The 20788-nt window shown below is 52.7% G+C and overlaps 2 protein-coding genes across 2 annotated transcripts; one reads left to right on the top strand and one right to left on the bottom strand.

The window, feature by feature from the left end:
• Nucleotides 1-800: 800 nt before the first annotated feature.
• TGME49_316150 (ULK kinase) lies at nucleotides 801-10097 on the top strand. The gene is made up of 4 exons (XM_018782896.1): nucleotides 801-1678; nucleotides 2399-6200; nucleotides 6852-6961; nucleotides 7781-10097. The coding sequence occupies exons 1-4, from the start codon at nucleotides 1460-1462 to the stop codon at nucleotides 9941-9943; spliced, it is 6294 nt and encodes a 2097-aa protein (XP_018635298.1). The 5' UTR covers nucleotides 801-1459; the 3' UTR covers nucleotides 9944-10097.
• Nucleotides 10098-11473: 1376 nt separating this feature from the next.
• TGME49_316180 (hypothetical protein) lies at nucleotides 11474-20442 on the bottom strand. The gene is made up of 14 exons (XM_018782897.1): nucleotides 18957-20442; nucleotides 18676-18733; nucleotides 17935-18324; nucleotides 17487-17606; nucleotides 16797-17041; nucleotides 16377-16458; nucleotides 15729-15883; nucleotides 15211-15252; nucleotides 14890-15000; nucleotides 14201-14285; nucleotides 13692-13784; nucleotides 12979-13100; nucleotides 12625-12684; nucleotides 11474-11963 (listed from the first exon to the last, which is right to left on the bottom strand). The coding sequence occupies exons 1-14, from the start codon at nucleotides 19817-19819 to the stop codon at nucleotides 11897-11899; spliced, it is 2493 nt and encodes an 830-aa protein (XP_018635297.1). The 5' UTR covers nucleotides 19820-20442; the 3' UTR covers nucleotides 11474-11896.
• Between the last annotated feature and the right edge of the window lie 346 nt (nucleotides 20443-20788).

Here is a 20788-nt window from a genome sequence, read left to right on the forward strand (position 1 = left end):
AGCGTGATGGGAGCGAAGATAATCTAATATGTAACTCCGTTCGTGGACATCAAAAGAGTTTTCACGCTATCTCTTGTGCCTGTCCAGTCGCTCAGGGAAGATTTGATCTTTTTTATGGTATAATGGATGTGCCAAAATTAAAAGATGAATTTAGATTTAAAGCACACCGATAAAAGACAAGGTGTGCCCGGAAGAGACTCCGTAGAAGAGCTTGCGTTCGACAGCCTTTGATCCATTTTAGGCTCACCCTACAACGGTCACATCGCGGCCTCTTGAGGAGGCGGGGCCACACTGGCTGGCGGCAAAGAAGCGGTCACTCTTAAAGTGCAGACTTCAGAAAAGGGTAAAGTTGGCTTCTGAACGACGGACGGTTTTCCGTATCCACGCTCTAGCCCCGAAGGACCCCGATAGCGTTGTCCTTCGCACAGCCGGAAAGCGCGAGGCGTCCAACAACAGAGCTGTATCTGATTGTCACAAAGACTTCTGAACAACGGATCAGAGGGGAAACCGCAGCCTTCTATGCGGCTATCAGGTATGCTACACTGAAAAACCTGAACAGCCTTCAAGACTGCCCCATTGGCCGTCGTACTCCGCCGGCGAAAATGTCACGGCTGCTTGTCCGAGATCCTCTCTGTGTCTCGTCTCGCCTGTTTTTCGGAATTCTGGTACTTGCCACGCACCACCATTTGTTTTCTCGACCTACCATGAACTCATCAAGTAGACGACAACCAGTGGAACCATGTTGACTTGTGACTTGTTCCGTGTTCCTTCTGGTCAGCCGTTAAGTCAACGCAATGTCGTCTTTTCGCGGACAGCGAAGTAGGTCAGTAGACGCCTCTTGTTGAATGCCTTTCCCGTCTTTTACCCTCGTGTTCCGTAGTCCGACTGAATTGACTTCCTTGTTTCTGGAAGGGTTTCTGTAATCGCATCTGTCTACCCAAATGACCCTCTGCTTCGCGAGCTTGCAGAATGCTCTAGAAAACTGCGTCTGAGACGGCTCAGAGGCGGCGCTCGATGGGGGCTGTTCACCGTCTGAGTCCAGCACAACGACAAAAGCCTTTCGTTTGTTTTTAGGACAGTCTCCCACGTTTTTCTCTGCGTCTCCAACTGCGATTTTTCGCCGACGAGTCCACGGTTCCCGTGCCTCAAGTAGCGTCTCGCACCGAGACACTGTTCGAGCGACAGCGGCTCCCATCCCTTTCCGCGCTAGCTTCCCATGCTTCCGTGCCACTGTCTGGCTTTTCTTGTTCACACGGGAAAATAAGTTCAAGAGCAGTCTTCGCTGACGCAGACATTTCCTGGACTCCGAAACGAACACCCTCGTCTGCGAAACAATATCTACTTTCAATGGTCTGGCCATGACCTTCCGTGCTTCACGCCGGCGTTGTCCGGAAAATGTGGTAACTTCTTTTGGACGTTTTCCCCCTGCGTCTAGTTGTCCCACTCCAAATCACTCAAAATGTCAAAGAAAAAGGTCGGCGTTTACATTCTGGATGAGCGGATCGGCCGTGGCTCCTTCGCAGCCGTGTGGAAGGGTCACATCGAGCAAACGAAAGAGATCGTGGCCGTGAAAGTGATCTCCCGTCACACAGTTCACGAAGCTACGCAACTGAACCAGGAAGTCGCTGTCCTCAAACAGCTCCAACACCCGAACATTGTACGATTTATTGATTTGAAGGTATGGAAAAAACGTATACTTTACAAACCCGCGTACGCGGACACGAAGCACTATCTATAATAATCAAGAAGATCATACTATACACCGAAATAATCACTCATCCACTGACTACACTTCTCGGGGGCTATCGTGTGCTTCAGAGGCCGCATCGTGCATGCAGGGAAATGCCATATGTCACACCCTTCTCCCTCTCGCGAACGTGTTGTTGAACATGTGCATGTTTAGGTTCCACTCGATCACGTTGAGAAATCTTTGGTAGTCGCAAGTTGCGCTGTGACGATTCCACACATGACCGTTCAGGCTTCTTCGAGGATACGCAGTGTCTTTGCCCAGGATCGTCGCGATACTGCAAACACATTTCGTCACCCACTTCACGACAGAATCAAGTTTAGGTTCTGAATGTATGCGAAATGCACCGTTCCACCTTTACGTGTCTCTGCCAGGAAATTTGCCTCTGTTTCCAGACGCACGCTTTCGTAGTGCTCCTCCTCTCTATTCCTTCTGGTCGATGTCGACCTGTGTCTGCTAGATTATTACTTCTATCTATTGCTCCCCGTTCCTCGGTGCCTCTGGTGACTTGCCCACAAGAACCTCCAGTTTCCCCCCCCCCCCCCGCCTGTGTCCGCATACACCTAATTTCCCCATTGTCTATATTTTCTTCGCATTTTTGCTGTGCCCATGTTACCTGGTTGCCACCTCGAACGCATCCGAAATGTGCAGAAGAGCCAGTTCCACTACTACCTCGTTCTCGAGTTCTGTCCGGGCGGCGACGTGTCCAGTTTGCTGCACCGGCACGGGGGAAGGATCGCAGAGGCGTTTGCGCGTCGACTGCTGCAGCAGATGGCGGCGGGGCTTTTGGAGATTCACCGGAGAAGCTATATCCACCGGGACTTGAAGCCGCAGAATTTGCTGCTCTCCTCGGCTTCGCATGCAGCGACTCTGAAAATCGCAGACTTTGGTTTCGCCCGCTCCCTCCAACCCTGGGATCTCGCGGCCACGATTTGCGGCTCCCCGCTGTACATGGCGCCTGAGATTCTCCAGCACCAGTACTACGACGCGAAGGCGGATTTGTGGTCAGTGGGAGCGATTTTCTTCGAAATGCTTCACGGCCGGCCACCCTTCTCTGGACAGAATCCCCTGCAGCTCCTGAAGAACATCGAGCGAACTGCTGCAGCTGGACCCGCCTTCTCAGACGCCGTGCCGCTCAGCCCCAGCTGCCAGGACTTGCTGCGGAAACTTCTCCGCGCGAATCCTGCCGAGCGCATGAGCCCCGAAGACTTCTTTTCTCATCCGTACGTCGTTGGAGAGACTCTCCGCGAAGGTGGAGAAAAATCAAGTCTTTTGTCTTCGCTTCCTGACCTGCCTCATCTTCCAGCTGCAGCAGACGAGGCGCCTGCGGGCGCGCGAGTGGAAGCGGCGAAACAAAGGGAAGGCGAGAACACCCGAGAGAGACGCGAAACACAAAGGCGACGAGTGAGAGAAGGGCGGAGGCGGGAGACCAGACTCGGAGAAGCACACACACCGGCGAGGAGAGATGGCACGCGTGGAAAGCGAGGGCAGGATGCGTCCGGCGGGGATGAGTTGTCTAGACACCCGGATAGAGACGGCGGAGATGCAGAAGGTGAACGGGGCATCTGTCAAGGCGGAGAAAGAGGATCAAAAGCAGACGAAATGGTGAAGCGAGAGAATGCTGAAGACCGACCAGATGCGCGGGAGAGCAAGGAGAACGGTGGAGAGACGCCGGCTCGCGGCTTCTTCCGCGAGGAGGAGAAGCACAGCGAAGAGGTAAAGGAGGAAGGGACAAAAGAGACGGCAAACGAGGGGGGGCAGAACTGCATGCAACAACTATCTCGTGGCTCTCTTTCTTCGAACGTCTGTCAACGAGCCGAACGAGACATCCCACCGTGGAGAGAACACAAGCGAAGGGCACCCCTCCTTCAGATTCTTCGTGTCGAAAACCTCTCACACGAAAATCTGCTTCACTTGCTCTCTCCGCATACCAGTCCAATCCGGCCATCTTTCGTCTCCTCTTCTTCTGCCTCTTCTTCGTCATCTGCTTCCTCTTCTTCCTTTTCTTCTTCTTCGGCCTCTGTGTCCCCATTCTTTCAGTCCCCAGGAACTGTGTCACGTGAGGAGTTGCTCGGGGCCCCTGTTCTGTCTCCCTTCTTTGGAGAAGACAGAAAGCAGAAGAATGAGAGAAGAAAGAGCGTTCCTCATCTCGAAGCCAAGACACCCGGAAGGACAGAAACGACGCACACAAGGGAGGAAGATCCACGCTCTGCGACGCCGGGAACCGAGAAGAGAAATTGCGGGCTCTCGGTGAGCCAGCTTTCGCAAAAAGAGGACGAAGTGAGGGAACGGCGGAGTTCTGGAGTAGAGACAGCACCCAGCGCGCGAGCAGACGACAGACCTGGAGTGTATGTACAGTCCAAGATGGACTCCGTTGAACCTCCAGGCTCTGCACTTGCGTCTCCGGTCCTTCCAGACCGGGGCACGAGTTTCCGCTGCGCAAAAACATACATGCACATGCGGTCGGAGACTCTCGATTCTTCTGTAGGGTGTCCGTCCGCGTCAGAGGCTTTTGCCGACGAGCACCTGCCATCCCCCGCCTTGGTAGGACCGCTGCCTTTCTCTTCGTGTCTTCTGTCACATTCCTCTTCTTCCTCTGCTTCGCCGTGCGCTGCTGTATCCTCTCCGCTTTCCTCTCTTTCTCATCGTACCTCTCCCGCACCCGCGTACACATCTTCGACCTTCTCAGGTTCAGATTCTTCTTCCTCTCTCGCTGCCTGCTTGCAGCTTCAGGCTGCCTCACCCGTCTCTCCTCCGCCGTCTGTTTTCCGCTCTTCTCTCTCTGCGACTTCCTCTGCTGCGCCGGTTCTTCTTCCTCGTCAAGAGAATCTGGCAGGCAAGTCAGAAGGCGCAAAAAAAGGAGACGAGGAAGGGCCCAGACAAGATGGGGCGGAACTGAAGGAAGTAGGGGCGGAGGACATCGGAGGCGAAACGGAGACGAAACGAGAGGAAGAAGACGACACATGCGAAGACTACGTGATTGTGGCAACTGAGGCCGAGGAGCCGCCTCACCTGTCGCGCTTCTACATGTTTCCAAAAACAACTCCGGCGAACGCAAGGTCAACTGGGCCTTCCTCGGGAGGCCGTTTGATTTCCTTTTCTTCGCAAAAGTTCGAGAGGCGCTCGACAGTGTCTCCTTTCAACCACGAGGGTGCGGGACAGGCCAGAGACACTGGCTTCTCCACCAGCTTCGCCTCGTTGGCTGAAAACCTCCGACGCTCGTGGGTCGCCTGTTGCCGCCGAGGCGCCTCGGAGGCGTCTCTGTCCAGCGGATCTCTTTCTGCTTCGCTCTCGAATGCGAAAGCTGTGAGTTGTCAGACTCGAGCGAGGTTGAAGGAGGGGAAGCCGACGCCGCTCCGCCCGCGGTGTGACGCCTCTTCGTCTTCTTCTTCCACTTCCGCTTTCTCTTCTTCCCCGACATCTTCTTCCTCTTACGCTTCCGTTTCTTCATCTACATCTTTTTCGTCTCCCTCCTTCCCGTCCTCCGCATGCGCGGGCTCGTCACCTTCTTCTGGTGTAGCACCTTCTGTCGCGTCCTCTTCCTCGTTGCTTGTTCCCCCGCTTCCGTCCTCTGCGTCCTCTTCGTGCCCATCCAGCTCTTCCTCGTCACCGCTTGTTCCCTCGTATTCCTCTTCTTCTCCCTCTTTCTGCTCCTCTTCCTCGTCCAGTTGTTCGTCTTCTCCCCTCTCTTTTCCTCGGCCTGCTGATGCGCCTCCGGAACCGGAGGCTCTTCCTTCCTTCGCTGCCTCTTCAGACCAGGGGAAGGTGAGGTCGACGCCGGGCGCTTTCGCGGGAACCGACGAAGAGGCCTTTCTCTCGCTGCACGTGGAGAACCTCTGTCTGGTCGCCCAGGATCTCTTCTGCCTCGCGCAGAGCCTCGCTCGAGCCGCTGCTGCCAAGAGATGCAGAGAGCGGCGCCTCTTCTTGGAGACACATCGGCGGGGGTCAGACGAGCCAGAGTCCGAGAGATCACGGAGACGCCGCGGGGTCCAGAGCGAGACAGCTGAGGAAGCCCCCGAAGAAGAGAGGCAAGGAGACGGCCACGGAGACACCGAGGAAGACGGGGAAGAAGAAAGCAGGAAAGACGCCCAAGAAGGTGAGAAGGCGAACGAGACAGAGACGGAGAGGCTCACGATGGGAGGCGCAGAGAAACAGTCAGGGATGCAGTCGAAACGAGCGAGGAACAGCAAGATGGCCGAAGATGGAAAGGCGTTTCGAAGGGAAGAAGGGCAGAAGAAGAGAGAGGACATGCCTCAGAGGGTGAACAAGTGCACCGCGGCGGAGGACCAGGAAAGGCGAGAAGGAGGCGAACTTCAGAACGAGACTTTCTCTGTGGATGCACAAGTGAAAGGAGGAGAGAGCTCAGCAAGCCTCGCATGCGGAGGCCTGGGTCTCTTGGTCCCTGCCTTGGCGCTGCTCCAGAAGGCCCTTGCAGTCACCCCCGACAGAAGACGTAAGAGCGGAAAGAGGAGAGGAAACAATTTTCGACTTGAAGTTTCCTTCCCTCGTCGTTCTTCTCCCCCTCACTCTCTCGCTCTGGTTTTTGCCTCTGTCTTCCTGTAGGACTCTTTTCTCTTCCGCGTGACTTTCATCCGGTGTCTCTGCTTCTCTCTGTCTTTGCGTGCCTCTCGGGAGTATCTGCGTTCTTCTTCAGAGACTTCTTGGTTTTTGCCAAGTTCTGTTCCCTCGCGGTTCTGCCGCGAGGGTCCTTTCCTCCTTCCTGTCGCTAACGCCTTCTTCACATGCGTTTCTTGTCTCTTCTTCGTCTCCCGCTCTACTCTGGCCTTCCCTGATTCATTTCTTTGTCTCATCTCCTCTCGGCATTCTTCCACTTTTCTTCCCTCTGTGTCTGCTACACGTCTCTCTTCCGCCTCTCTCTCCGGACCTCCTTTCTTTGTTTCCGCGTCCCTCTGTGTATTGTCTCCTTCGCTTTTTGTGTTCTCGCCTGTGTCTGAGTGCATGCTTTCTCTGCTTTTACCACCCTTTCTTTGCTTCGTCTCCCTTCTCTGCTGTCTTTGCCGTTTCTGTTCCGCCTTCCCGTTTCTCTCTCTTCTCTGCGGTCCATGTGTCTCGCCTCTTCTTCGGCATCTGTTGTCTTTCTCAGGAGAAGCTGCACTGCAACAGAGTTTCCGCGACGCCCTCTGCTTGGCGCGCTGGTGTTCGTATACCGCACGAGCGAGTGCATGCGCTGCAGAAGACTCCGATCCATGCGAGGTGATTTCTTCCTTCTCGCCCTGCCTCGGGCGCCGTTCCTCCCCCACGGAGTCGCGGTTCTCTCCACGCGCCACGAGGGTCTGCACACTCCAGTCTACGTCCAAATACAGCTTCTCTGTCTCTACTTGAGTACATAGATATCTATATATTTACATACATATGCATATATAACATACATATATCCTTTATGTCAATATATATATATATATATACATACATATGTATTCGTATATGTGCTTGTAGTTATGGAGAGAGTGAATACACGGATGCTCGAGGATAGCTCAGAAGAGGGATTTCTCAGTCTCTTTCGGATCCTTTCACCGCATTTGGTTGACGCTGACGAAGCTGTGCCGTTGTGCCCTGCAAAACGGAGTTCTATTTCAGGATGCTGCGCGGTTCAAGCAGCAGTGCATGCGAACTGAACGCGGAGCTGCGATGCCTCATCACGCAATTCACACCCGACATACAGCTGGAGATACATATGTGTGCATATCTGTAAACAAGCTCGTTCTTAAAATTACCCACATGCATCGCTACACATAGCAGCATAAACATCCACATTCGTATATATACATATATATACATATATATACATTATATTTTTTTATATATACTGACATAGACGTAACCCCACCTAGATATATAGTAGATGCATATATATATATATATATATACACGGAGATGCTTGAATGTGCATTCCTGTACAAATCCGCATGCGTGCATGTCCATTTGTACCCATGTTTTGCGGAGTAGTATGTACAGAATGTTTTACGTCATGCTGATGACTTTTCAGGGTGTTTGCCTGCTGTTGTGATTTAGAGTCGGCTTCGTGGAGAGTGTTCGAAGGTGGACTGGGCGGGAAACCAGCTGGGGCCGTCAGAGTCGGAAGACGAGCGAGAAGGATGTTTCTCTGCGCAGACAACGAACGGTCTCAGTTTCACAAAAACAAGGTTTTCTCTGTTTCCTCCTTCATTTCCTCGGTCCCCGTCTGGGACGCGGATTTGTCGCGCGCAGGCGCTACCTCGAACGGCTGTACATACTGATAGGTACCGCCTTTCTCCTTCTCTCTCGTCTGCGTTTCGTCCACGCCCGGGAGGCAACGAGATTCCTGCCTCATCGGAAGGCTCTGTTGCCGAGTTTGCGGCTCTGTCGAGAGACGAAGGAGCCGGCAAACTGCGTGCGGGGGAGTCTCAACCTGCCGTCTTCCCCTCTCCCTTCTCCTTTTCGTTTTTTCCTTCTTCACCGGCAGCCCGCGCCTGTCGAGCGTCTCTGAAGAGCAAGGCCCTGGCGTTCCCTCAGCCTGGCTCTCTGTCGACTTCTGCCTTCTCTCTGCTTTCCTCCTCGGGGTCCCTGACTTCTCTCACAGAGACGTCCGATTCTGTGCAAGCGAAAAAAAACCGGAGAGCCTCGTTCTCTGCACTGGCTGCCTCTGCCTCATCGCTTGCTCCCTTCGAGTCGGCGTTCTCTTCTTCCTTCACTTCACCTTCCCCTTCTTTGGCGTCACATACGCCTTCTTCCTCTCCGTCTGTTGTTGCCGTTCCCCGTGGTACCTCACTCTTGTCTTCTTCCTCTTCTGCTTCATCTGCATCTTCTCCACTCGTTTCTTCCCTTCCTGGTGCTTCGCCCCCAATGGAGCCGGCAGCGCGTCGCTCGTCGGCTGGCCAGGCGAGTGCATGCAGCGCCTGTTTTTCTGTCGAGAAGAGAGCCTCGCTTCTCGCCGGCCTCTCTCCAGGAGGGGCACCAGCGGAGGAGACTCCGCGCGACAGCGATGGCCGGAGCTGTCTAAACAGGCCACCCAGCGGCGCCCCGCGGGAGCAGGCGTTGCGTTTTCCGAAGGAACGCGACGAAGGAACTTCCAGTCAGACCCGGGCGTCGTCCGAGAAAGAATGCGTGCGAAGGAAACACCCGAGTCGCGGAGATGAGCACCTGGTCCTGAGCGAGCAGAGGCGAGGCGAGAAGGGAGACGAAGGAAGCAGAAGAGGAGAAACCGAAGAGCTCCAGGAAGGGAGGAGAGAACCAAGAAGGGGAGATGCGAAGACAGAGCAAGGAGAAGAAGGAAGACGAGGAGAAGCGAGAGAAGAGAAAACAGTCTGGCGAGAAGAAAGAGAAGGCGAGTGCCAGTGCATGTTTTGCTGGGAGGCGCGGCCTGTTTCCGACACGGTGGTAGATTTTCTTTTTCCTTGTTTCAGCCCTGCCGCGGATGTTCGAGGATCGCTGACAGCGGAGAAAAAAACCTTCCTCGCTGAGCCTGAGAAGCCGACCTCTTCTTCATCTTCCTTCGCGCCCGCTGCCTTCTCGCGCACTGCCTCCTCGCCGTCGCCTCTCTGGCCTCTCTCTTTCCCGGTCAAGCCTCTCGGTCCCCGCATGCCTGCTCTCCACTGTCTCTCTCTGCTCGTCGCTCGCGTAAAACATCTGCTCTCAGTGAACACGGAGCAACTCACTGAGGAACTCTTCTTTCTCGATGAACGGGCTGTACATACACACCAGCCACCAAGCCGTGTGCCTCTCTCTGCGCCCGCCGTCCACTTCTTTCCCGTTGCTTCTCCTTCGCTTTCTCCACCGCATTGCCTTGGTCCTGCTGTCTCGTCTCTGTCTCCCTCTTCTGCTCTACCGTCTGCTTCTTCCTCTTCTCCTCTGCCTTCTGCGGTTCCTTCTTTTTCTTCCTGCGGTCCGTCTTCTTCTTTGGACTCTCCTCCCCTGTCTTCTGTGAAGCGTTCTGGGCTGTGTGCTGGAGTGACTTTTCGGGAGAACCTGGCAGGTTTGCTGCTTGACGTACTGCGCCTTCTTGCGCGGGAGGAGTCGCCGGAGGCACAGGCCAGCGTCCTCGTCCAAGTTCACCTCCTCTCCCGTGCGCTGACTCTTCAGCAGCGTCTGCATGCGCGCGTACGTTCGCAGCTTCAAGAGGGAAGTCCTGGATTGAAAAAGCAATTGCCACGGCCTGACGACCCGGAGGCGTTCCCCTCATTTTGGATGGGAGTGTGAGAACTGAGCGCAGTGCCTCTTCCTCTGTTCTTCAGTGGAGCACAAGAGACATCTATGCGGCTACCTGCGCATGCCCAAACAGCTGGACGAGGACCTCCGTGGTTCTTATCTGTGCCCCTTCCTTGCGCAAGACTTTTCGCAAGAAAAACGTCCGTACTCTTCGCATGGAAGTCAAATGCACTTGCATGTATATATATATATATATGCATATTTATATTTACGTCTTCTTCAGTGTGTATTCAACAATAAACGTACATGCATGCAGCATGCATATATATATATATATATATATATATATATATATATATATGTACATGCACACGAATATATATTTATATATGAACATGAGTGTATAGATGGCGAAGAGCTGCAGAGGTGCGCAGAATTGTCCACCAGACCAGTGCATTGCTTAAGACAGCTAACCGTGTTGGACTTTTTTCGTCTACGGCGTTAAGGATTCTCGAAACGGTTATGTTCCAGTCGTGATTTATGAATCACCGGTACGCCTCGCGTTAACAGCGAGAGAGGACGACTTCGCAAGTGCTCGTACTTTTCCAGAATCATCGTCCTGGAAGAGGTTTTCTCATTTCACCGCTAACGCAGAGGAACGCGTTTTTCGACAGCGCGCAGGTGACTCAAATCGAACGGCGAAGCGGCTGCTGCTGCTGTGTGGAGACTGGGATTCGCAGTCATGGTGCGTTCCGTTAATCAAATAAGTTTCATCATCGACTTTTCATGGCGTCTCGACGCAGTCTCACGGCACATTCATTTCGCCTCGTCTGCAGATTTGAAGGTTCTCAGAAAAGCCGCGACTTGACTTCTGTGAAAAGGCCTTCCGAGGGCTGCTGGAGTTCATTTGTTTCTCAGCAGAGTTCGGGTGTAGACGCGCGCCGTTCAGAGAGGCGCTTGGCGTTAGAAGGACAGCGGGCGTCCCTCGTTTTACGTGCTCACGCCATTTGTTTCTTCTTTAGCAATGTCAACGCCGTCTCGAATTTCCAAAACATGCTGAGGCATCAACGGCTTGCACGAGCAAGACTGCATGTCCGTCGCTGCTACGTGCTCTGAAATATATATATATATATATATATATATATATATATACGGATAGAAGTGCAGAAATCGGGAGATGTAGAGTGACAAATATAGAAAGTTATAGATAGATGTAGAAAGAATTAGAAAGAACCAGACACATAGAGAGGTAGACACGTGGTCGGAGGGATAAAGATAGCTAAAGGCGGTAAGATAGATAAAGACAGGAAAAGAAACGTAGACAGATGCACGCAAGGGAAGACAGATGAAACGTGGTTAGATACATGCTTGGATGGGCAGAAGGTAACTCTGTCTAACGTACACCAGACTGCATGCCGCGCAGAGAAATACCCAAGACAGGCAACGCCGCCTCTTTCTCTCGTCCTCAAGTGTTCTGCAGATGCGCGTTGCGGTGGGGTCTTGCGGCGCTCCTCCTAGGAGTGAGAAGAGAAGTGAGTTTCAAAAAGAAGGGATGCCTGGTCGGAAGCTAGCAGGGAAAAACCAAGCTTTACCATGCGTTCGGATGTTGCGCAGAGCGACAAAAGACAAAGTTCTCCCAGAAATAAACTTGTGTGGCGCCAGGCGCTTTCAGATGCATGTGACCCCTGCCTCGACGGTCGGCCGCACGGCTCGAGAATTTACAGTTCTCATCGGAAACAATTCGGAGGAGGCCTGGAAGCGAAAACCACCGAGGGTAATAAACGGTGAACCGTAAAAGAAGATGTCGACTGCGGGGGGCGCGTCACAGAGACCGATTCACGAAAAGCTTCTTCCGATTCGCGAGCAACGGAGCGCGGTTCGCCTTCTTTCCTGTGCCTCACGCGCTTCCTCGACAGTGTGTAGGTCTCCGGAAAGCTCAGGTGTACAGACGCCTCAGATGCCCTGCCGTCGAGGTGGCTCGCTGCATGCAGCGGTGCGCGACGTTTAGGCAGCCGGCCTTGGCGCCTTGGCCCCAATGGGCGGTTTCCGGACGAACTCGAGATTGACTTCGCTGAGAAAAGAAGAGAGAGACTCGGAAACGCTTCCACTTGACACCCGCTGCAACCCCAAGTGTGACGGGGAAAGACGTTTCGCGGCAGCAGGCCTCTCCAGAGGCGTTCAGGCCCAGAAATCAGATTCGTCATCATTTCCTGAACCTTCTCGGATCCTCTACGCACATCTCAGGGAAGTATTCAAATCGATTTAGAAAGAGAATTACACTTGAACAGCAAATTTGTATTTTCGAAGACGTGATCCACCTCCTCAGCTAATAAGAGTTCACGGAGTCGAGGAAAACGAAAAACTCTCCCTGTGTCCGGAATCGCTGCCTGGGCACAACCGCCGCGCTCCCGACCTGATACGTTTTCTGGAGGTCCAGGCAACTGCACATAAGAATGCAGACTTCTGCGACGCTTCAGATTCACAGCACTCCGGCAGCGCGCACAGAAGCGCAAAAAGCCGTCGCGTGTCTGCCTCCGAGGAACACCGCTAGCGAGAGGGAAAAGCAAAGCCTCAACCGTCGAAGCGTTTCATCTGAGAGCCCCGGCACAGTCCCTCGCGCTGTTCAGAAAACAACCAAACTCGCCGCGCATTCGGAGGCGGATGAAAACGCCGAACCCAACGGGGGATTTCAGCAGCCGCCACCGATGGGCTGTATGTACACACGAACTCACCGAATGCGCTGGCGCACGAGGTCCATTCGCTCCTCTGGAATATAGTCGAGTCTCTTGTACCTGAAAAAGAGAGAGAGAAAAAGGATCTGTTTAAATTGAAAGTCTTTTCCGTTGCTATTTTTAAACGCGTGCATCTACCGCGAGAGTTACACAAGGCACCGCTAATCTCCACATCCCTGTAGGTATACACATAGATACAGATAGATATACAGAGATATAGATAGATATAGATAGATAAAGATAAATAGAGCACAATGTATCTAGCATAATTCGCGGTGTATGTCGACAATTCTGAGACTCTGCGAGTTTATTTTCGAGTCCACGGCTGTTGAAGAAGATGGTACCTTTCCGTACCTAATGTCGGTTTGCAGGCGCTCGAGCAGCTTCTGAAATTTCGCGCCGTGTTCGTCACAGCCCCTGCAAACGTCAGGGTTCTGCCGTAGCCAGAGAACGAATGCCTCCTTCAACTCGTTACTCTGAAAGAAAACGGAATGCAGGAAAACTGGGAATAGACGCATTTTTATAGGCATTTGAGCAAGTACACCAGGACTTAAACGTGCATGCACCCGTGGAACCGCATATTTCTAAGGATAGGCGCATGCGCTTGCGTGCACATGAATAGGCGGAAACCACATGGACCGAAATGGAGGGATATGCGTGTGAGGCATGTAACGGCACAGAGGACCCACAGGAAAGCATTTGATTCCGTGGGCGTCTGAGGGGAAAGAGAATCGTTTTCTTCCACTTGTTTTTCGTCTCTTCTAATCAACAACGCCCTAGTTTTTGTGTTCTCTTTCCGCTACCATTTTTTTGCCCTGCTTTGCGCCTTGTTCTCGAACCTCTCTCTCCCGCCTTTCTCCGCAGCAAGTGTTCCCCAACTTTCTCCCCCTCTCGCTAGTTCTCGTCTCCTCCCTCTGTCTCTTCCCTTGTTTCTCTCTGTCTCTGCCTCTGTTGTCCTCTCTGTCTCTCTCTCCTCTCTCCGCTCTCCTCTTGCTCGCTTCCGCCTGTCTCCATCTCCTTTCTCTCTCTTTTCCAGTCTCCTCTTCCCTTTTTCAGATGTCACTCACCCTCTCCTTCTTCCATCCCTCGAAGCTAGCAAGCAGCTCAGCTTGCGGCAGGCCGTCGAAAAGTCGCTTGTTCGTCTGCAGTTCCTCAAGAACCTACGGGAGAGCTCAACAGAGAAGAGACACGACGATCGCGACAGTCGTCTCCGAATCCGTCTGATGCACGGTGCCTCGAAGTCTCTCCCCACACTGAATTCGCATGCACACTGTGTGGCACCGGCCTCTTCTGCTAAAACGCTTTCGCGGAAAACCCAGAAGGCGCGGTGGCGAGTCTGCCTGCGATTCCTGCAGGTCCCCACAGTGTTAATCGCGACGGCTTCCAGCCAAATGGGGAGATCGGTACGCGATTCAAATCCGGCACACTTGCTGTCCCTCGCCTGCCAGCGAGGGGGACGTTGGAGCCTTCCGCCTTCAAAACGGTCTGCAGAGTCCCCAAGAAATCAGCTTCGCGCGTCTGACCGTGGGGTGTACATACACGCGAAAGCGTCTCTTCGCACAGACGCAGTTCTCACCTCGTCGAATGACGCACTGAGTTTCTCGCACGGCAGCGTGTTCAGCTTCGTCTGAAACAGGCGCAGCCGACCTGTGGTAAACTCTCTGTGAGGAGAAAAGACACAGTTCGACGGTCAAGAGGTTTTAAAACACAGACTTGCACCCTCTTTCGTTGTCTGCCACGAAACATTGCGTTCATAGATACATAAGTGACTGAGTCGAGCGATTGATTCGACTTCGACCCGAAGACTTCGTTGAGAGACGGCCACAGGGTCGAGATCATTCACAAAGAAATCTGCATGCCTTCTAGCAAGAGCACTTGCTAACCTCTGCCGTCGTTCTTGCACCTATGTCTACACACCGGCGCGTCTTCACAGATAGTCCGGCACACCGTAGACACGCATATAGTCATCCTTTATATTTATATATATATATATATATATATAACTGCATTTAACGTGTGAAGGAAGTTATTTGACGATAGCTCAAGGCGTTGACGCGGCAAAGGTGGTTTCAGAAAAAAGGGCAAAAGAAATTTTGGGAGACCAGCAAGACTACCAAGTGCGTTCCTCCCGACAGTGTGCACATGCACGCGCCTTCCAGCCCAGTTTTGCGGTTTTCTTTGTAAAAGCCACGAACTGTCTGCGCGGCCCTATACACGAGAGGGCTCCCTCGAAAGTCTCCGCTGCATGCACTTGTCGACACCTACTCCACGAAAGAGACGAAGAGTTTTTGCTTCTCAGACTCTGAGAGATTGTCCGTGTGAAACCGACTGTCTCCTTTCAATAGGTCCACGGGGATCGCGTCGCTGCCTGCTTCGCTGAAACACACATTTCAAGAAAGAAAGTCCCTACTTGTGAAGTCAGGGAAGGCAAAAAACGCGGAAGACGCAACGAGGAAGGACGGGAACGGAGAGAAGAGGCGAGAAAGAAGATCACGCGATGAGGCACAGACACCCCACACAGAAAAGCTGCAATCAAAACGACGCTGCATTTAGACATCTACATCTACATATATATAGGGCCTTTACCTGCTTGTGAAAGGATTCTTCACACGCTCCACCAGCATGTTCCTGCAGAGAGCCAAGCGAAACAAAGCGGCCAAAGAAAAGTATGGCCACATATAGGTATATATGTATATATGCATATATAGACAGATACTCTTGTATCCATATCTTTAGAAAATATATATATATATATAAATATAGGCGTCTATATATACATGCCTTCATGTGACATGTGTGGGTATCTTTATATCGTTAGACATAAATCGATACACGTACTTTTGTGAGTATCTAGAGTGAACATCTCGCCCGTCATCCGGTGTCCCTTCGACGTATCCCTGGAGTGACTCAAAGACTTGACCATCGAATGGACCCTCATTTACATACAGAGCCACTAGTTTTTATATACGTAAACGCAGGAAAATAAATGCATGGTTTCCGGACACACGAACGTGTCAACAGATTTAAATGTCTTTTCATATATATATATATATATATATATATGTTCCAGAGGGTCTCGAAGAGAGGTCTTTTTACAGACTTACATGAAGGCGGCTGCAGCTTCTGTTTTGACGAGACGCGCGCGTTTCGTTTCTGCATCTTCGGCGACTGTCTCTGCATTGCGTTTTTTCTCTTCGTTCAAGAAAGTCAGTTCCTCGCAGACCTGCTGAAAAATTTTCTCTCTCTCGCTCGCCGAGCCCTGCGCATGCAGAAGTGCGCAGACGCGTAGACTTGATGAAACAAATGATGCATGCATCCGCACAGCCTCAACGCAGCTGTGTGTATGCGTGAAACGAGCGACAAACGGAGGAAAGGATTCCAGCATACACTAAGAGGAAAAGAGAGAAAACCGCGGCGTATGCATGCAAGTACCGACGTACCGACGTCTTGACGGGTACGTCTCAAATGCGCCCTTCTCAGGTGTGCATACACTCGAGATCAGAGAGGCGGGAGTGCGGTAAGATTCCTGTTACCCCTTACGACCTTGGCTCCCTGGTGGGCCTGTCCAGTTTTCTGTCTCTTCTTCTTGCGTCTCTTTCCGTGCCTTCAGTGGCTCCTCCTCCTGTTCTCTGTTCTGTACCGCACGATCTCTGCTGTCCTCCTCGTTCTTCTCTTTCTGCCTTCGCTGGCTCTTCTCTGTCCTCGCTTGTCTGTTTTTTCATTCGGGGTCCTTCGCCTCGATTGCGTCTTACCAGTTGAAGATACTGCGGATGCGAGCGCAGCTCCTTGCGCAAGGCGGCCCATTCGTCGCTCGGGCGCTCCGCCATCTTCTCGCTGAACAAAGGACGAAAAAACCAAACCGGTGGCCCTTTCTTGATTTCTTATATAAAGTATAAGATCTGCATAGCTGTAGCCCTACAGGAGATACATATACATGGATATGGATGTATTACTTATCAGATATTTATCCATATATAAGTAGACATGTGTGCATTCATAAATACAGAGTATGCATTTGACAGCCTAGAGTTTCCTCCATCTGTATATATATATATATATATATATATATGTGACTATGAGCATGCATGTGTGCGTGGTTATACATGCACATATAACGTAAGGTCTAAGCACGGTTGGGATATGAGGGAAGACGCGCCTCTGTGAAGCTTTACCGCATGAGTTTCTTGAAGTCGCGTTTGATGTTGTTCTTCATGAGGTTCTTTTCCTGTCGTCTTCGGTCGATTGTCTCCTCCACCAGGCGCTTGCGAATCGGCGCCCAATCCGCTGTCGGGACACCCGCCGCAATCCACCGCGGATCGTGACCGCAGCGTTTTTCCAGAGTCTCGACAGTCGACGACGCGTGAACATGGCCGCTCTCGTACAGCTCGTTCATCAGCTCTCTGAAGGCGTCGATCAGCTGTAAAAAAAACCAACAGACGATCTGCGAGGTGCTTTGCACAGTGCGAAAGCCATCACCCACAGCCAGCACGGAACCGCAAAAACCAAGAAAATCTCCAAAGCGTTTCTCTGCAGTGGTCAGACACCATCACAAATTCGACAAATACATATATATATATATATATGTGTGTGTGTTTGTATATGCATGCTCAAACGAGTATACATATACTTAGATAAAAAAACAGATGTGTGCAGGCAAATAGGTAGATACAAATGGATATAGGCACATACACATGCATATATACATATATATATATATATATATATTTGTAGGTGGAGATCTACGGATTTGAGGGGATACATGTTTATATATTTATATTTGAGTGTGGGGTATTTGGAGCGCGGAAGAGTCTGAGGCAGCATCGCAGGGCGCTGGACTTCCCCGTGGAGGCGCTGAGGCGCACCTCCTTCTGGCCTTGACGGTTTTCTGCGACGATTTCCTTCAGACATCGTTCAAAGAGTCGCTTGCGTTGCTCGGTCGGAATCGCGGCGAACCGCGGGTCGAAGAGCAGCTTGGGGAGCACCTGCCACGCAAGCAGAAAATTCAGGGAGAACATGCGAGGAAGAGACGAGGAAGAAGACAGACAGGCGGGAGACAGATATAGGAGACGGCAAAGCAGATCGACAGAAAAAGACAGACAGAAGAAGACAAGCAGATGAAGGTAGAGAGGCGAAGAAAGAGAAGTAGGTGGCGACGAAGATGCAGACGAAGAAGACGAGGAAGGAGAGAGACCGAATAAGAGTAGGAAGCTGAAGAAAGCGATTGCAGACGTGGAAGGAGAGGGAACGAGGAGAGACACAAACAAGGCCGAGGGTGCGAGGAAGCCAGGAGGAAGAAACCGTTTCTCTCACCTTCTCATAGTGGGCAAAGGGGCCCAGGTTTCTCTCGCGTAGCATTTGTTTGAAATCCTCGTATCGCTGCATCTGCAACTTTAGTTGCTTCATCTCCTCTGACACATCCTCGTCGTCGCTGGAGTCCGAGTCCGACGAGCCTTCTTCTTCGCTCTGCCGCCCTCGCTTCCCGTTCTCTTCTCGCGCTTCAGATCTTTCCTCGTCTCTGCCCTGGGCAGCTCCGGAAGGCGCAGAAGAGGACGAAGAAGAAGATGAGGAAGAAGGCGAGGAAGAAGATGAGGAAGAAGACGATGATGAAGGTGAGGGCGACGCCTTGCCCGCAGCTCCACCCATGCGGTCGTCGATCGCGGCCACGAGGTCGGCAATTTCTGGAGGGCATGTCCACGTTGCCTGGATCCAACAGAGGCAGCCCAAAAATGTTTTTCTCATCGAGTGAACTGTATTTACTCATGCATGCGTGTATAAATCTACCTACATTCGCAAGCCGCTGCGTAAGCCCATATGTGCATGCATAGAGGTTCGTGTGTATGTGGAATGTGTACATCCATCTGCACACATATATCTATACATATACATGTATATACATGTATATATATATATATATATGTATATATAAATATATTTATATGTATATATCAAAATACGTATATATATGTATTTACACGGATAAGCAAATAAGCATGTTTACGCTTGCACAGGTGAATGCATGGCGAGTCATTGACACGGGGACATGGGTCTCACCTTTTTCGTTTTCTTGTGGTAGAAGTATTTAAGGCCTGTAGTTGTTTCCACGCGGTACCTGTGAGAACGCAGTGAGAGAAGAAATCCAGGGAAAGCGCCTGTCTGTCGTCCGTCCCCCTACACTTTCTGTCCTGTCTCCGCACCATGTCTCGGCCCAACGTTTCCCTTGCTTGCGTACAGGAACATGCTGCTGTGTTTCTGGTGGCCGCTTCCTAGACTACCTTCACCAGCTGGACAGCGCGACCGCCGAACTGCATGCGCGAGCTACGTTTGGAGCGTACCAGAGAGTCGAGCCGATGGCTTCATAGCACTCAGGTTTTCCGACTTTCCCCGCGACGTCGGTGCCTTGTCTGGCCGCGGCAGTTGCGTCTCTCTGAGCCTGCATTTGCTGCATGATCTGCTGGAGAATTTCCTGTTGCTGAATCCGCATCTGCTCCTCAAACCGCTTCTGCATCTCCTGCAGCGCGGAGCCGGCCGTGGGCGCTGGCGCCTGCGGGCCGCCGGCTGCGTCGGGTGTCAGTGCGCCAGGCTGCGCCGGGATGGCGGCCGTCGCCCCGAAAGGAAACGGCGGCTGCGGCCACGGGCAGGCGCCGGGGGCGGGGGCGCCTCCACTGGCGTCTTGCGCAGGTAAGTTCTGGAAAGGACTCGTCGGTTTCGGGAGGATCTGCGGTCCACGATTCGGACTCGCCTCCCCGCACGGTCCCGTGGCGCCGAGTGTATGTACACCACCCGAGGCCTGCGTCTGCGGTCCGGCGAGTGGAAACGTCTCGTTCCGCACCGGCGGCGAGCTGTACTTCCCAAACGCTCCTCCCGTCGCGTGCGGCGCGGCTGGTGCGTGAAGGAACGCAGCGGATGCGGCGGCGTCTGCATTTCCTGCGTTCCCCGTTCTCATCAAGGGGCTGGCCTGGGGACCGGAAGCGCCGGGCGCAGCGAGCGTGAGAATCGTCGGTCCGGTTTCTGGTCGAGGAGGAGCTGGCGGCGCGTGGTCTGCCCGAGCAGCCGCAGAAGAGTCGCCGTCTGCGACGCGCATCCAGTGGGGACGGTTGTCAGCTCGAGCAAAAATCAGTTCTCGACCCCGCCCCCCAGCTGCTGCGGGCGGGCGGTCTGAAGCGCCGAGAGGCGGCGCAGGTCCGGGAGGAAGCATGTCGACGAAAGAGGCTGTCTGTGAGAGACGCCAAGAAACGACGCCGAGCGGCTGTCTGTGATCTGCGGGTTCGCCTTTACTCCCTTAGTTGGGTTCGCCTTTACTCTAGGAGATGCAACAAGGGATGCAAACAAGTGGGGGGAAGGAGGCGGTCTGCGGGATCCGACAGGGAATTCAAGCTGCAAGCTCGCTGGGAGTGCGAGGAAAACAGCGACGGTGAAAAGAGAACGCGAACGGAGACAGGCTGTAGACCGAATGCAGGGACGAGGCCAGCAAGGGGTGACCAGGTAGGCGGAAATTCCGAGACAGGGAACGAATCGGTGGATCTTTGCAGGGTGCTGTGCGAGCGTTTGCCGGTGACAAGCAGTGGAACGCACCGAGAGAACGGCAGCGAAGGTGTGCGAGGGCGAAACGCGGGAAGGAAAGCAACATCCACAGGTAAAGATAGACCGGACGGAGGTGAGACTAGGTCGATGATGCGCGTGAGAGAAACGGCGACAGGCGTTGAAGAAGATCGGGACGTTTCCCACCAAAGGAGATCTAGGCAGACATCATCAAGGAATTATAGAGGCGGGGAAAAGTGGAGTCGAAGCAACGGATACAGAAAGAGAACTCCGAAAAGCATGTACAATCTGCGCGCCTTCTGTGCGACGTGAAAGAAAAAACGAAGCATCTGCATGCGCGCCACGGCTCTCGTAGCTGCGCGTGAATTTTCGAGGCCCGGTGCTCACTTCCAAAAAGAGTTACCTTCTGTCGACAGGTGTCTGCGCTTCTGCATTATTTCTCATTGCACTCGAACACAAGCAGGCGCATGCGTGGAGGAGTCGCGCTTCTCCTTCCGTCAATATAAGCCTGGTGGCCGTTGTTTCTGAAAAAAACACGGGGAAACAATCCGGCGAGGAACATCTATGACATCTGTGCATCCTAGCTGTGCCGTCCGCTAGTGCGGAAAAAGTTCCTCTTAACACA

The sequence above is a fragment of the Toxoplasma gondii genome, chromosome XI (assembly GCF_000006565.2).
Source record: "Toxoplasma gondii ME49 chromosome XI, whole genome shotgun sequence".
NCBI lineage: Eukaryota > Apicomplexa > Conoidasida > Eucoccidiorida > Sarcocystidae > Toxoplasma > Toxoplasma gondii.

Coding starts and splice junctions, on each gene's coding strand:
- TGME49_316150 (XM_018782896.1), top strand. CDS start 1,460: ATGTCAAAGAAAAAGGTCGGCGTTTACATTCTGGATGAGCGGATCGGC. Junction 1,679..2,398: donor TACGATTTATTGATTTGAAG/GTATGGAAAAAA, acceptor CGAAATGTGCAG/AAGAGCCAGTTCCACTACTA. Junction 6,962..7,780: donor AAGACTCCGATCCATGCGAG/GTGATTTCTTCC, acceptor GTTGTGATTTAG/AGTCGGCTTCGTGGAGAGTG.
- TGME49_316180 (XM_018782897.1), bottom strand. CDS start 19,819: ATGCTTCCTCCCGGACCTGCGCCGCCTCTCGGCGCTTCAGACCGCCCG. Junction 12,685..12,978: donor CGCCTGCAAACCGACATTAG/GTACGGAAAGGT, acceptor TCTCTTTTTCAG/GTACAAGAGACTCGACTATA. Junction 11,964..12,624: donor CTCGTGCGCCAGCGCATTCG/GTGAGTTCGTGT, acceptor TTCTTTTCTCAG/CGAAGTCAATCTCGAGTTCG.